General features: G+C 51.3%; 2 protein-coding genes across 13 annotated transcripts in view; one reads left to right on the top strand and one right to left on the bottom strand.

The window, feature by feature from the left end:
* Slc5a10 (solute carrier family 5 member 10) overlaps positions 1 to 15,838 on the top strand; it is a 77,314-nt gene that overhangs the window by 20,686 nt on the left and 40,790 nt on the right. For 7 of the 10 annotated variants that reach the window (XM_021247573.2, XM_004868770.3, XM_021247572.2 and 4 more), the window contains exons 2-8: positions 2,421 to 2,492; positions 2,859 to 2,963; positions 3,512 to 3,571; positions 4,374 to 4,478; positions 11,317 to 11,422; positions 11,668 to 11,748; positions 13,171 to 13,376. In XM_021247573.2, the coding sequence (XP_021103232.2) occupies positions 2,478 to 2,492; positions 2,859 to 2,963; positions 3,512 to 3,571; positions 4,374 to 4,478; positions 11,317 to 11,422; positions 11,668 to 11,748; positions 13,171 to 13,376 (678 nt within the window). In that variant the 5' untranslated portion in view covers positions 2,421 to 2,477. The remainder of the gene's footprint in view (positions 1 to 2,420; positions 2,493 to 2,858; positions 2,964 to 3,511; positions 3,572 to 4,373; positions 4,479 to 11,316; positions 11,423 to 11,667; positions 11,749 to 13,170; positions 13,377 to 15,838) is intronic. The other 3 variants (XM_087203894.1, XM_087203896.1, XM_021247571.2) reach the window with 1 other exon arrangement.
* Positions 11,044 to 15,838, bottom strand: part of Sack1g (scaffolding CK1 anchoring protein G) — a 31,389-nt gene continuing 26,594 nt past the window's right edge. For all 3 annotated transcript variants that reach the window (XM_004868765.4, XM_013067043.3, XM_004868764.3), the window contains exon 6: positions 11,044 to 13,817. In XM_004868765.4, coding sequence (XP_004868822.1) covers positions 13,446 to 13,817 — 372 coding nt within the window. In that variant the 3' untranslated portion in view covers positions 11,044 to 13,445. The remainder of the gene's footprint in view (positions 13,818 to 15,838) is intronic.

Raw genomic sequence — 15,838 nt, 5'->3', positions numbered from 1 at the left:
GGTCCAAACAGGTTTGCTGTCAAATTCTACAAGGTCTTTAGAGAAGATCTAATGCCAATACTCTTCCAACTCTTCAATGAAATCAAAAGGGAGGCAGTACTCCCTAAGTAATTCCTGGAAGCAAGCAATATCCTGATTCCAAAACCAGAAAAAGGACCCAACTGAAAAAGAGAACTACAGGCCAATCTCTCCAATGAACATAGAAGCAAAAATCTTCAATAAGATACTGATAAACAGAATGCAGTAAATCATCATAAAGATCATGCATGATGATCACTCCAGAGATGCTGGCACGGTTTAACATACATAAATAAATACACCACATAGACAGAAGAAAGGCCAAAAATCACATCATCATCTCAATAGATGCAGAAAATCATTGGACAAAATCCAACATCCATTTTTGTTGGTTTTTTTTTTTAACTCTGAAGAAAATAGATATAGAAGGTTTTTATCTCAATCTGATAAAAACCATCCATGACACACCAATGGCCAACATCATATTAAACGGAGAGAAGCTGAAAGCTTTTCCTCTAAAATCAGGATCAAGACAAGGATGTTCACTATCACCACTCCTGTTCAATATACTCTAGTTCTCAAAACATTAACCAGAACAATTAGACAAGAGAAAGAAATAAAAGGGATAGAGATAGAAAGGAAGAGGTTAAATTATTAGCAGGCCCAGGGATTTAGCTCAGTGGTGCTACACCTGCCTCACAAGCACAAGGTTATGAGTTCAATCCCTGGTTCCGGAAAAAAAAAAAAAAATCAATAGTATAATCCAGGCATGGTGGTGCATGCAAATACTGGAGAGATTGTGAGGAAAAAAAGACTGAGGAAAAACCCTTCTCCATTGTTGGTGGACATGTAAACTGGTACAACTGCTATGGGAATCAATATGGAGATTCCTCCAAAAACTAAAGATAGAAATTCCATTTGGCCCAGCTATTCTCCTTCAAGGTATCTTCCCAAGAGAGTTACAGACATCATATTATGATAATATATACATACCCATGTTTGCAGTAGCACAATTCACAATAGCTAAATCTTGGAAGCAGCCTATATGTCCATCAACAGATGAGTGAACACAGAAAATGTGGCATTTATACACAATGGAATACTACTGTCCCGTAAAGAAGGATTAACATGAGTTATCTGTAGGAAAAAGAATGCACCTTGAGACCATAATATAAGTAAATAAGTGAAGTAAAACAATGTGAAGTAAATAAGACACACAAGCTTAAGTATTGCATGGTTTCTCTTATATGAGAAATGCAATCAATAAAGTGCAAAATAATAGACAGACAATAGGAAAAAAAAGAGAGAGAAAAATTTATTGTAATCTAGCATAGCCTTGTGTCTTGATTTAGTACAGTGATGGCAAACCTTTTAGGCTTTCGGTGATACAAACAGCCCACTGTGACACACATGCCATCGGTTCACTGCCACTGACTTTGTATATTGTTCTATGTGTTTTCTATGCTTTTTGGCCCATTATTCTGGCTGTTATTCTGTGTTTATGATAATTAACTTGGCAAAGACTTCTAAAATAAATAAATCTGATCCTGGCAAAAAAAAAAATCCAACATTTTAACCCTTTTATAGTGTTCAATTCATGGCATTTAGTACATTTAAATTGTTGTGGAACTTGTAATTTATCTAACTTTAAAACATTTTCATCATTCCAAAAGGAATTCCTATCCATTCTTCGTACTCCCCATCTCCTGGGAGCCACTAATCTGTGTTTGTCTCCATGGATTTCTGAATAGCATATAAGTGGAATTACATATATGTTGCTTTTTATGTCTGTTGTTTTCACTTAGCATAATCTTTTAAAGGTTCATTCAAGTTGTAGCATGTATCAGAACTTCATTCCTTTCTCTTTTTTGGGTGTTGGGAGTTTATTTTTTTATAATATTCCATTGTATGGCTATACAACATTTTATTTATTCATTCATTAGTTGATGGACACTTGGGTTGTTTCCACTTTTGGCTATTCTGAGTAGTGCTGCTGTGGACATTCCTATATAAATTTTTATGTGGACATCTGATTTCAGTTCTTTTGGGTATAACCTAGGAGTGGCATGACATGAGTTACATGACAATTCTATGCTTTTTATTTTGTTATGGGAACTGAAACAGAGCCTCACACAAATGCTCTACCACTGAGCTACATCTGCAGCCCTTTTTATTTTAAGATGGGGTCTTGCTAAATTGCCCAGATTCAAACTTGTGAGCTTCCTGCCTCCACCTACTAAGTAGTTGGGATTATAAGTATGTGCCACTCTGCCCTGTCTGTGCTTTTTTTTTTTTTTTTTTTTTTTTTTGAGGCACTGCCAACCTTTTTCTGCAGCAGTAGCCCATTCCCACCAGCAGTGCACAGTGTTCCAATTCCTGCTTCTTCTCTTCTGTTCTCATAGTCTTCTTGTCGAGCCAGCAGGAATACAGTGAGTGGCTACTTCCTGGCAGGCCGGGACATGACGTGGTGGCCGGTGAGTGAACCCTGACTTAGCATACCCCCTCCATCCAGCCTGTAAGTCGGCTTCCATCTGCATCCCTGAGGTGATTTCAGGTGTCATCCTCATCCAAGGCCTGGCTCAATGGACCAGGCCTGAGGCTAGCAGGAGAACCCCAAACTGGGCATGTAGGGACAGGCTGAAGGAAATTGGGTAAAGGATGGGGATCTAGAGTCTGAAAACTTTGTCTGTTCCTTAGCTGGGTAGCCAACCCAGAGTAGCCTGGGCTCCTTACCTTTAAATTAGGAATGGGACCGCATTTAAGTTTGTGAAGTTGTCGGGTCCAGGGTGGAGCCTGCATGGTGGGCCTGCCATTGATTGGTTTTCCTCTTTCCCCTCCAGATTGGAGCCTCCCTCTTTGCAAGCAGTGAGGGCTCTGGCCTCTTTGTTGGATTGGCTGGCTCAGGTGCAGCTGGAGGCCTGGCTGTGGCAGGCTTTGAATGGAATGTGAGCCCTGGAAGACAGGCACAACCTATGGGAGGGCTGGGGCACAGGGTGTAGCAACCATAACCAGTGCCTGGTTGTGAGTAGACCCCAGTCACATGTGTCAGCCCATGTCTAGGCAGGCTGAGTGCCAGTGTCCCTAGGCAAGCTACTAGTCAAGATATCAACCCACTGGACAGCACAGTTGAACAGGAGCTAATAGCCTTGGCTTGGCCTTGGACTTTAAGACTGGAGCTAGGGCTGGGACTATAGTAAATGCCTTTGCCGTTGTTGTTGCCCTTGAGAGGCTCACAGACATTTCACATCCCAAGGGAGAGGTGGAGCTGTTGGGGTGGGCCCCTGCCCTACAGAAGCTCACCCAGGGAGGGGGCCCTACAGAAGCCCAGCCAGAGAGGGGGAGGCCCCTCTCCCAGGCCTGCCAAGGTTCTTACACCAAACCAGGCAGGAGAGACAGGCCTCCAGACCAATAGTTCCCACTGCATCCAGTCATGTCTAGGGGCAGGGCTTTGGGGAGCCACATGGGTGTCCCTCACCTGCCTCTGTTCCCACAGGCCACATATGTTCTCCTGGCACTGGCATGGGTGTTTGTGCCCATTTACATCTCCTCAGAGGTGAGTCTGGGAGCTGGGCTTTGGGCCAAATTGGTGGTGGTAGGCAGGACTCCTGAGGCCTCATGTCTAAGCTGGAGAACCCTCCAGGCTGGGTTTATTATCAGTCCAACTACCATTTCTATTGGCCCACTAAATAAAGTAGGTTCCCTTGGGCCACAACCCGTGTGCCTGCTGGCTCATTTCCACTGCCCTGTAGGCAGCAGCTCAGGGGTGATGTTCCATCTACCTGCATACTTGGGCAGTATATCTGGGTAGCACACCTGGTTGCACGTCCTTGACCCACCCAATCCTTCAACCCCACTTCATTGGCACTAAGCCCATTAGGTTTCCTTCCCAGTGGTTCCAGCGCCTGCTTTGCAAGCACAAGGTCCCGAGTTTCATCCCCGGTACCAAAAAAAAAACAAGGTTTCCTTCCCTGGATCTTTTTCAGAGCCACACCTGCCCTCAGCTGCACCCCAACCAGCCTCATCATAGCTCCTCTGGATTTGTCACAACAGTCTCCCAAATTGTCCCTTTGTCCTCAGCTGTGGCTCCTTCAATCCATTCCTCATCTGAGTCCTGAAGAGCCAATCTTAGCATGCCACTCCCCTGCCTGGAACCTTAGAGGACAGTCAAAACTGAGCCTGAACTTTAGGGCTGGGGCTGGGGCTATAGTAAATGCCCTTGCTGTTGTTGTTGCCCTTGGGAGGCTCACAGCCATTTCACAAGCCAAGGGAGAGGTGGAGCTCTTGGGATGGGCCCCTACCCTGAAAGCAAGCATTGTTCCAAGGAGTGCTTAGCCCTTGTCCCTGTGCCTTCCCAGATTGTCACCTTGCCTGAATACATTCAGAAGCGCTTTGGAGGCCAGCGCATCCGCATATATCTATCCGTCCTCTCCCTGCTGCTGTCTGTCTTTACCAAGATATCGGTGAGCTGCCCCTACCCCACCCTCCACCAGCATAGCCCGGAAATATACCCCATCGGCCTCTCAAATGGACCTGACATCCTCTCATCCATCTCCACCTTGTTTAACAGATAGAAAAACTGAGACCCAGAGGGGAACAATGGGTCATACAGCAAGTCTGGGGCAGCTGATCCAGAGACCCTGGGCTGAAAGCTCAGCTGCCAACCCTACTGGGTGGGAGTGGTAGGGGGCCCAGACCTGTGTGTCTTCTTTGTAGCCTTCATCGGGGTGAGCCAGAATCTCCCACTAGAGGGTGACAGAAGCCCACATGGCCTCTGGCAGGTCTGCATTTGCATGGAGCCATCTCCTGCTTCCCACCCTGATCACTCTGGGCAGCTCCATGTCTTCAGCTCTTCCCTAGGTCCTGGATCTGAGAATATTAGGAGCAGGAAGCCCGCCTCAAATGTCAAAGTCAGTAGGGGCCCAGACCCTGCCTTGTCTGAACCCCTGATTTTACAAATAGGAAAACTGAGGCCCAAGGAAGTGAAAGAACTCATCTCAAGCCTCTGCTCACAGACTTTGACAATACCAGGTCCCCACGCCCTGTTGGCATTCCCGGTCACCAGGAGTTTCCAGCCTCACTCAGCTTCAGGCTTCAAAGGAGCCTGGGTTTGGAGGCTGCTCATTCTGACTGAGGCAGAGACCTCAGCCAGTCTCTGAGCCTCCCTGAGTTTCAACTTCCTCCACTTGTAAGAAGGACTGACATTGCCCACCTCTTGTCTGCCTGAAGGTAGCTGATGGCTTGCCTGTAGTCTGGGGGATGTGCTCTGTGGGGCCTAGCTCTCTTCTCAGCAGCAAAGTCATCTCCTGTCCCTATCTCTTCAGCTCTGGGACTAGGAAAATCCAGGCCTGGGGAGGCATGGAGGCCACAGAGGCTGAGGTCTTGCTGGTCAGCCAGAAGCTGTGGGAACACCTGAGGAAGGGCTCTGAGAGCACCAACCAGAGCCTTCCCTGGGCCCTGCCTTGGGTCTGACTGGGCACTGGCCTGCCCCCTCCTCCTTAGGTTCCTGTAACAGTAGCTTTGCCTCTCCTATGCTGTGTGCCTACAGGGCTACTCAGGGTAGGGAAAAGCTCCTCAGAGCATCTTGTGGTTAATGTAGCCAGTTTCTGGGGATTGTTAGCAGTAAGCATAAAATCACCATCATTACTAGATGTTCTCAAGGAATCCTCAGAGTTTCTCTTCCTTAGTGGATCCCCTTAGAACCTGAGGGACCTGGCCTCAGGCTGCCCTTGAGGCTCCCCATCTCCTGAGCCTACCTCTTTGGAATCCAGATATACAGAAATAGATAGCACCTGGCTCTGATCTGCCCTGGCTCTCAGCGTAGTAGGAGGCAGGAGGTAGATAGAGAAAGAGGACAGACAAGCATGGACCTCAGAAAAGAAAGCAATAGAGCTTGTGAGAGGAGGGACTGACATCTGATTTGGGCATCTTTTGAGGAAAGGACACTGCTAGGGGAGGGAGAACAAATACCAAAGAGAGAGATGGGACAGTGTAGGATGCGTTGGGGGCAATTGGGTTAGATACTTCCCAGAGCCAGATAGGAAATGGTGTGAGGACTGGGAGTGAGATAACACGGGGACCGAGGCAAACCAGAGAATGTGCCCCAGCATTCACAAAAACAGGCAGGTGCCACATCTGGCCCTTGGGCTGCCAGCCTTCCACACCTGACCTAGAGGGCTACGGAGAGATAAAACTGAGGAGCTCCAGTTGGAAGAGGTCCAAGAGCCTGAGGGGCATGTAGCATCAGACAGGGGGTGGTAGGTTCAGGTTGCATGTCAGTGCTCTCTGGAACCTCCCAGAGGGTGGGCTGGAAGGGTGAGTGGCTGGGGTGGGACTTCTGGAATGGCTGAAGGAAGAGTTTGGCCAAGTGGGAGGATCCTTAGACGCTGTCCTCCAGCACCCATTTGTAGATGTGACCACTGAGACCTGGTCAGACACTGTCCCTTGGCCAAGGTCATGACAAACCAGACAGAGATCAGTCAGAACCCTGCCTCCTGCCCCAGGGGCCAGGCCACACATATTGTCCCCACTCCCTGCAGCCAGTGCTTCTGACTCCACCTTGTGATGGGGATGATTCAGGGCACCTGGCTATAAAATGGGGAACAATCAGTCACATCAAGAGCAGGCTTCAGAACCAACACTGGGGTTGCTGGGATGAGGCAGAGGGTAACTCAAAAGGAACACTTAATTGCTGACTTGGCAGGGGAGCAACCAGGACTGTCCTGGCTGATGGCTTTGGACTGGAGCTGTTTGAAGTGTGTGCTCCTCACTTCCCCCCAGAGGCCCTGACCTCACTGGGCCGAGTCCCAGGAACATCTTCAATGTCTGCACATCCAGAACTGTCCCAGACACAGCCTGCCCAGACAAGGATCACAAGGCTGTCCTGCAGACAGGACACTGACCTCCAGCAAGCACTGTGAGGACAGAGTGCAGGGAGCTAACACCTGAGCTCCAACAGGGGGTCCAAGGTGCAGTTCCATCGCTGTAGGGCTTTGGGCCCCTGCAACTAGGGGAACCAGGCAAGATAACCCATATCCCTTAAAGGCCAACTGTGACCCACAAGGCCCTCCATCATGTGGCTCCTGCTGCCTCACTGGCCTCTCTTTTCCCTAGAAGTCCTGCCCGCTTTCTTCTCTCCTTTTTTCTACCCTTAGCATCTTCTCCCATGCTGAATAATTGACTCAGGGCATCTATAGTCTACCTTCCCCATTTTTCTTTGTTCACTGATATGTCTTCAATGTTTGTACATGCCCAACACCTATCCTGTGACTGAGTTCAATAATATATCCCAATGATGGGCATATTTGTCTGAGAAGAACCAGATAGTGATTATTTTCAGCTTTGGGGCCACAAAGTTCTGTCCAACTCCAAAGCTTCTCCAGCCTTGGACAACAGTGCCATGGGGACTAGATTTGACCTGGGGGCTTTAGGGTTCCACTCCTTGTCTGGGAAAACACACCTACTTATTGTGCACCTACTGTGTGTCTGGCTCTGGGCAGGCCTCCGGAGCACCCCATAAGCGCTTTCCAGACCTGATATGTAAACAGAACCGTATAATCACAACAAAGGGTAAAAGCATGATCTTAGAAGCAAACATGGGGCTGCAACAGAGAACAGGGAGAGCCAGGCAGGGAGCAGCTTGGCTGAAAGCTCATGGGCTGGCATGACACACCATGTTGCTACTGCAGTGTCCAAGACAGGAATGACCACAAGTCCACAGAGCCAGGGAAGCTGCTGGGCTGGGGCAGCTTTTTAGAAGAGGTGTAATGATGAGCAGCGGGGGCACAGGGTCTCTACACTGGGCTGGGTAGAGCCTTCCAACCCAACAAGGAATCCAGCTGAGAGGGGCTTCTGGGTTGGGTGGGGCCTATGGGCTAGGCAGGGATGGGACAAGTGGACTTTATTCCTTGAACCAATGCAGGCCCCTTCTGATTCTCCTCTGAAGGAGCCTTGTACCAGAAAGACCAGCGAGGGCTACAAAAGAGAGTGGACGCATACTGGGGAGAGAATCCTCAGTGGTCTGTTGGCGTCAAATGCAGGGAGTATAGTAAAGGCAAGAAGCTCCTGAGCTGAGCCTCTGGAGGAAAGAAATAGGCAGGGCCCTGGGGCAGGGGACATGGGAGAAAATTTAGGGGGAAAAGTCATACAGTTATCTGTGTTAAACGTCAGTGCAGTGTCCACTCCAGGTTCTCCACCACCCTACAGAGGAAAAGAAGGAGCTCCAGGGAAGAGGGTGGCCAGGTGGGGGGAGGATAGGTATGGCAGGAGCACCCCAGACTCCAGTTTCCAGTGACTGATAGAATGAGCCTCCTTTGTGCACACAGAAGCTGAAGTTCCAAGCTGTGCAAGCCTGCAGGTCAGCCCCAGCCTGCCCTGTGCAGAACCATGCTCCTCATGGTACTGGGCTCTGGCCTCCACATGTCCCTGGTGGTGGCCAGCTGGTGCAAGGGGCAGAGCTGCCTTCTCTCCACACTGTGCTCCCTTGTGCAACCTGGCCCTCCTTTCTAGGGAGCTCACAGACCCAGGAGCAGACCCTGCCTTCTGGGACTGCAGGCCTTTGAGCAAGGGCTTTGCTTCTCTGTGCCCAAGGTTGATAATCCTAGGAGACATTAGATGAGTTAGAGCATTAGATTAAACACATGATCATTTATCACTTATCAAAGATGCCAAGGTGGCAAGGGCTTCCTGGGGGATGTCTAGGGCTTTGGAAGACTGGCAGGGGCTGTGGGCACAAGACAAGGGAAGCAGCCTGTAGGTAGCAGGTATGGGCAGTGTGGGAGTCATGCTGGAGGGAAGGAGCCGGGAGGAAGACTGAGATAGAGATGAACTCCCAGGAGCAGGCAGCTGGCCAGGATCCTAGATATCATCCTGCAGCTGGGGCAAATTTTTGAGTCTGGATGGATCGGTGGCTTGGCCCTACTGGGCAGTGGCTTGGAGTGAGGCCCTGGATTACCTTAACTAGGCCCTTGAGACTGACCCTTTGTTGGGGAGGCACATGTACAGTGCTGTTTGTTTTTTCTTTTTTTAAACTGTGTCTTCATGGTTTTGCCGCCATGAGCAGGTTCCTTTACTGTGTTGGCCTGGATGACTCCAGCTGTGTCTTCAGGAGGTTAGATTAGACTGCAGCTGCTGTTGGGACCACCCAAAGGGGGAGCACAAAGAAGAGAAAGGCCCCTCCGAGGTCACATGATCTTCCTTGAGTCTCTCTTGCCAGACCAGCAGGTGGCAGATGAAGAGAGCTGCAGAGATAAGGAGTCTCACGCTTCATTCAGCCAGACTGGTAGAAACAATTGCAGTTGCTCCATATCCATTCGCCCATTTTACAAATAAGTCTCAGGAAGTGAAATGACCTGCTCATAAAGTGACATGGCCCGGACACTGCAGGCCAGGGACACAAACCCAGGTCTGTGCAACTGCCAGCTTCTATCAGACCTGGGTCTCCAGGAAAGAGCTTATGCTGCAGGAGGGTCATACGGGACCAGGGAATGTCTGCATTGGAAATTCCTTTGGGATACTGGCAACTGCTTCTTTTCAGGACCTGTGGACATCATGTAGGATCCTACAGAGAAGACACAGTTAAAGGTCCACCCCATATCTTTGCCTGTACTGTTAGAAGCCTGCCACCACAGAAGGAAGGGAGGGAAGACTAACTATCCATGAGACATAGTGGTCAGGAACCTGGAATGGCTGAGTTTGAAAGATGAGAGGCAGAAGCTGGGACGGTAAAGGCAGAGGGCGCGGGTGAACAAGGCCTGGAGGCAGCAAAGGACAAGGCATGGAACGAAGGCTGCTGATCTAGTGTGCCCGGAACCTAAAGATCAGGTGCACAGACCAGGGCTCTGTCCCTCTCACCTGGGGTCCAGCAAGGGGTCCTGAGCAGCAGCTGGAAGACAGCCAGATGGGGAAAACTGTTGCAGCAGGCTTTCTAGAGACCTCCTGCACCCTCTGGGTCTTGTCTCACCTGGCAACTCAATTGCTGATATCTAGCAGAGGGGCCTGCTAACTTTGAGAAGTCCTATCCCCTTCCTGGGCCTGTTTCTTCTCCGGTCCTATGGGGTGGGACCTTGAAGAGTTTTTCCTCTTCTGATATTCAGCACTCTGGGCTTCTGAGCGCAGCTTCTTAGCTGACCCCTCCTATCTCTCCCTGAGCCACTCCCCTCCCAACACACTGTTGAAGCTGAGGACTGCAATGATAGGGTCAGTGTTCTCCTGAAAACACATCGGCTGGTCTCTCCAAGCATAGGAATGATTCCTGAGGGACAGGTAGGGAACACCATCAGCTTGGACCTGATCCTGTTCCTCACCTGGGCTGTCTCTGATCCCTGATCTCTGGCTGTGCCAAGAAGAGCTGGCTGCGCTAACTTGGACCAGTTCTGGGGGAGTTCAAAAGGCTTGGTTGTGACTCCTGGGCCCCAAGAAAGTCAATCTGGTCCAAACTTACCCCACACACCTGTGGGCTTAGCTAACCACATCCTGCCCCAGCCTCCTTTGGGAACCTTGGTCCCAGAGTATATTTTGGGTCATCTCTCCTCTGCTAAGTTTAGCAGGTTTGGAAAGAGGTGTAGTAGGGAACCCATCATCCAGCCCCAGATCCCATAGGACAGGCCTCTCCCCTCGATCCCTCTTTGGGCCTAACTGCCAATTGGAGGGTGGGACTATGCTCTATAAGGCCCTTCTTATACTGAGGCTGCCTCACCCCAGCTAGGACTTCTGCTGCATAAGCAGTCCCAGACTCTGAATGGCAGAGCTTGTCCAGTCCAGCCCTGGAACTAACCTCAGCCTGTAATATGTCCCTGAGTGCTGCTGCTTTCAGGTCCAACCCTCCTGGGGACAGTAAGCAAAACTACCCCTGGCTCCCCTAACCTAGCCATAGCACCTGTTTTCTGAGGCCCACCTGTTGTCCTAGGCCTCCCCCAGGAATCCCTTTGGAGTCCTTATGAAGATCTCCCTAGAAACCAAGAGGACAGGGCTCTGCCTTTTGTGTCCCCTAGTCAGGGGCCAAATTCAATAGCAACACATCAGTAGGCATTGACCATTCTGGACTTTATTAATGACAGTAATATCCCCTTTTCATCTGAACACAGCACACAGCTGTCCACAGCCAATTCTTCCTCCCACCCTCAGAAAAGCCCCTGATATGGATAGGCAGCAGGCAGAGGTCTCCCTCCCTCATACATGGGTCACCCAGGCCCACAGGGGGCCTCACGCAGGTCACATGGCCAGTCAGTAGCAGCATCTGGGCTCTGAGTCCTGGAGCCCACGTTAACCTCCAACCTCTGCTTGGACTCTGTCCTCCCCCAGATTGACCTGTACGCCGGGGCACTCTTTGTGCACATCTGCCTGGGATGGAACTTTTACCTCTCCACCATCCTCACACTCTTCATCACAGCTTTGTACACAATCGCAGGTAAGCACTGCCACAGGGAGGGCCTGACTGCCACCCTATGGCTTAGTGGGAACCAGGGGACACATGTATGAGGTAGAGGGCCATTTCCTCCCACAAGCTCTGGGGACCCCTGGGACTAGGGATATGACTGCAGATTCTGGTGCTCCTGCTCACAGCTTGCCTACCAGGAGCTCTGGGACTTACCTCCTGGGTCCCATCTCCCTCAAGGCCAGGGGATCCCCTCCAGCTACCTTGTTCCCTTTCAGGGGGCCTGGCCACTGTGATCTACACGGATGCCCTGCAGACAGTCATCATGGTGGTGGGAGCTGTCATCCTGGCCATCAAAGGTGAGGGCTGGGGCTTCAGTCCACAGTGGGGTAGGGGCTGTCCCCACACCTATGGGGCTCTTGAGGTCAAGCCACAAGGCAGTCCTTCCCTCATTCCCCCTGCCTCCTCCCTTCCCTCACCACCCAGCTGTCACCAGCTGCACACTGGAGAGGAGCTGACTCAGGAGTACAGGGTTGGCCATGTCTTCCTGGCTTGGGGCTTGACAGGTGGGTGTGTAGGCACACAATTAGGAGACCACAGAACTTGGGCGTCACCTCCAATTGTTTAAAATCATGTACAAACACCTAAGAAGTGATGCTGCCTCCTGCTAGACAAAGGCTGGGGAGGAAAGTTTAGACAGACTGGTGATACTAGTCTGAACAAATAAGCTTATAGGGTGGTCCCAGGAGTTAGTGAGTTTTCCATCCCTGGAAGTAGGCAAGTGGAGCAGAGAGGATCTCACAGAGGGTAAACAGAAGCCTTTAAAGACTTCCAGACTCAGGGTCTAAGAATGTGTGGTTGAGCAGTCTCTAACCCTTGTATGTTTGCTCTGAGCTTCACAGATTCCTACCCAAACACAGATCATGGACTGGGATCCTTCTTACACATCCTGCTGGTCAGCAGGGCCTGGGGCATAGGTGGGTTTTCCTATGCCCAGGGTTCCTCTCTTAGATCAGGGACCCAGCCAGCCAGACCCAGTGTGCATAGGAGGAGTGACCACACACATGGCAAAGCCATAGTCAGGCCAGACCTTGGCCATGCAGAGCCAGGTAGCTTGGCCATGCTGACCCCCAGGTAAACAGGAACAGAGAGAAAACAGATGTGCTCTGGACTCAAGAGGAAAGACCCCTGGCTGCACCCCCACCTCCCCAACAGGTTGTGTGTGGCCTGGAAGGAACCACACCACCACCAGTCATTCTTAGCTCTAGTGAAACTGCACCCTTTATAAGCCCTGAGGCAGGTCTTTACCTCTTCACATGCCCAAGGAAGGTCCTCAGGATGCCAAGAAAAGTATTTTTGCTTCCCTGAGTGGCAAAGAACCCCTTACCTGAGGCCAACAAGCATCTGGGGACCAGCAGTGATTCCCATCCAGCCAACAGGACACCACAGTGCCCAAGTGCAAAATGCTCATTTAATAGTATTATTTTAAATACAAATAAAAGTTATTTTAGGGCCAGGGATTTAGCTCAGTGGTTCCATCGCCTGCCTCGAAAGCACAAGGACCCAAGTTCGATCCCCAGTACCAAAAAAAAAAGGTTATTTTAAATTCACCTTGTTTTCTAAACCCTCTACTCACCATACCTTTCCAAACACCAGGAAAGGCAAGGCGGGAAGAACTCCAGTTTGCTGTTTTGCGAAGTTACTCGTGAGATAAGGGCGATGAGAGGTGGATTCAGGGCCACCAACCACCATGTGGCCCTGTCACACCTGTTTCCCTCCAGCTTTTGACCAGATTGGTGGTTACGGACAGCTAGAAGCAGTGTATGCCCGGGCCGTACCCTCCAGGACCGTTGCCAACACCACCTGCCACCTGCCACGTGCAGACGCCATGCACATGTTTCGGAATCCCCAAACAGGGGACCTCCCATGGACCGGAATGACCTTCGGCCTAACCATCATGGCCACCTGGTACTGGTGCACGGACCAGGTGAGTGTCAGCATCAACTGCCCACCCCCTCCAGAGCAGACTCTGGTGGGTCCAGCCCAGGCCAGGCTCCTAGGGGTCCTTGTGGTCCCGGAGGGCCTGGGCCCTCCGCTTAGAATCAGATGAGGCCCACTGGCTACCACTTGACTTGGCCTTTAGGTGCTTCGACTGAGACAGTTTGGAGTATGGGATTCCAAAGGGACTCGAATGCTCCCCAGCAGCCCTGCCATCAGCCAGGATGTGGGCATTTCGTGCCAGCCTTGGGCTTCCAGGATTGGGCAGTACACGGGTTATTGGGCCAGCCTTGGGCTGCCAGGGGTGGGGGCCTCCCACAGCCAGGCTGGCTTTCCTTGGAGAGCTCTGAGTGCCATCAGCAGCAGGGCGGTAACAGGGAGGTCCTGAGGTCCTCGAGGCAGGGCCTCTGTAGTGGTGGAACTGCTGGCCCTGGGAGAAAGACAGCAGAGTATGAGGAGTTTGGGAGGGATGGGCAGGGAAGTTAGCTCTATCTCTTGCATGGGACTCTCACTAAGCATGCATTTACCTCCTGGCTCTGCCACTCATCAACAGGTTTAATCACTTTGGATCTCAATTTCCTCATTTGTCACGTCATCATCCTGCCCTTTGTGGTTACAATGAGGCAAGCTCCTGCCACCTTTCCTCAGTGTCCCCACCCCTGCCTCCTCTATCCATATAGTATATTCGGGATATGGTTAGAAAAAGATTGAAAGGTTTGACTGGGGGTAGCACTTCGCTCTGCACCTGGGTTTCCGTTGAAGGCAAGAAGTGACTCAGGTCCTTCCCATCCATTCCTCCAGGGCCAGCCCCAGGGGAACCCTCACCAGGGGATGAGGAAGCAGCCAGACCAGCAGACCACAGCTGGCCACCGAGCCTAACATGAGGGTGCTCAGAGCCTCCCACACACCTCCTCTGTGAGGCAGGCCAGGCCAGACCCATTCACAGGCTAGAACATGTAGGCCCAGAGACAGCCAGATGTGCACCAGGGGAAAGTGCCTTCCCTAATTCTGTCAGTGTGTACCAAAGACCCTCCCTGGGTTCCCAGAGTGGCAAGTGATCCAGGCTGGGCGGTATTAGGTACTCTGGGAGACAGGGCCTCAGTTTTCCTATATGTAATGCGTTGCCCTCAAGCAGGGCTCCTCTACTACTGGCATCCCCTAGATCCTTCCATTGGCTATGCCTCCTGCCTGGGTTTTCCAGGGAGCAGATGGCTCCCAGCATGGGTCTGCCCAGCGCTCCCAGGAAGGCTGAGGGCTGGCCCAGGGGGTTGAAAGGTGGCAGTGGAGGGTGTGCTGGAGTGTGGGTACCCTGGCTGGGCTAAGCCTTTCACCCTGGCCACCTCCTGTTTCTTCCCAGGAAGCATAGCCTGGCACAGCATAGGCGTCTGGGTGGGACAGCATTCAGGAGATTCTCCCATGAAGGCCAATGAGTCAGCATGAAGCCTGGCCTTAAATCAGGGCTGCACAGGCTTCACTGCACAGATAAGGTGCCCAAGGCCTAGAGAGAGCCACCCAGGAGGCAGAGGAGGAACCCTGCTGACCTCAGGTGATCAGAGCACCGGCCAGCATTCAGGGCTGACCAGAGGGTCTCAGCCTTGTTTCCCATCCTCCTCCCTCTCGCTGGGTCAGCCTGGACCATATGGAATGTCTTCCTCTGGGCCAGCAGCAGCCTCAATCCTAACAGTAACCATTGCCCTTTGCAGTCAGCTGTGGCTGGCTCACAGTCACAGCTAGGCCTCTACACTAGCGCCCTCAGTCCTCTCAACAATCCTTGGGCTGGTGACGGTAACCCATTTTGCAGATGGAAGACAGACGTTCAGTGAGACAAAATGCTCAAGTTTGGGGCAGGAGCACCAGCCCCCACAGGAGGGAGGACCAAGCTGGGACTACATCCTGGGGAGAGGTGCTGTGAGGCAGCAGCTTGCCGACACCAAGGGGAGAGTCCTAGCCCTGCGCCTGAGACTCAGGCAGAGGGACTGCTGCCCTGCTGATGGGTCTCATGGCTCACAGAAACTCAGTCTCAGCTTTTCCCCTGTGGCACAGCACCTGTCCCTAACTGCTGTGAGCACAGGATGAAATAGTGAAGGATAAATATCCCCTAACAACAGTAGAAGATGACAGATGTGCAAGGTTTTAAGGAATGGTTCCCTTCCTGTTGACTGAGGCCCAAGGCTCTTGCAGCCACAAGATAGGAGAGCACAAGAGCCTAGACAGAATCTCCTCCAGCAGCCTCCTGTCTAGATGTGGAAATAGGCTCAGAGTGAAGTAATGACTTCTCCCAAGTCACAAGCTGGTGGAGAAACAGGACAGCAATCAGCTGTCTGTGTCCCCAGGGCTGCACCTCAGGCCTGCTTTGCATCTGTAATGAATGTCCCAGGAGAGCTACTCCCAAGGGGTCAGTGCTATCAAACTAGCATGCTTGGAAAAGAAGCTGGCATCACACTAATGCCC

The sequence above is a fragment of the Heterocephalus glaber genome, unplaced genomic scaffold, assembly GCF_053883595.1.
Source record: "Heterocephalus glaber isolate CG9 unplaced genomic scaffold, H.glaber_assembly_v1.0 deba00001813, whole genome shotgun sequence".
In the NCBI taxonomy this organism is placed as follows: domain Eukaryota; kingdom Metazoa; phylum Chordata; class Mammalia; order Rodentia; family Bathyergidae; genus Heterocephalus; species Heterocephalus glaber.
The sequence above is the reverse complement of the archived record's forward strand: the minus strand, read 5'-3'. Positions and strand labels throughout refer to the sequence as shown.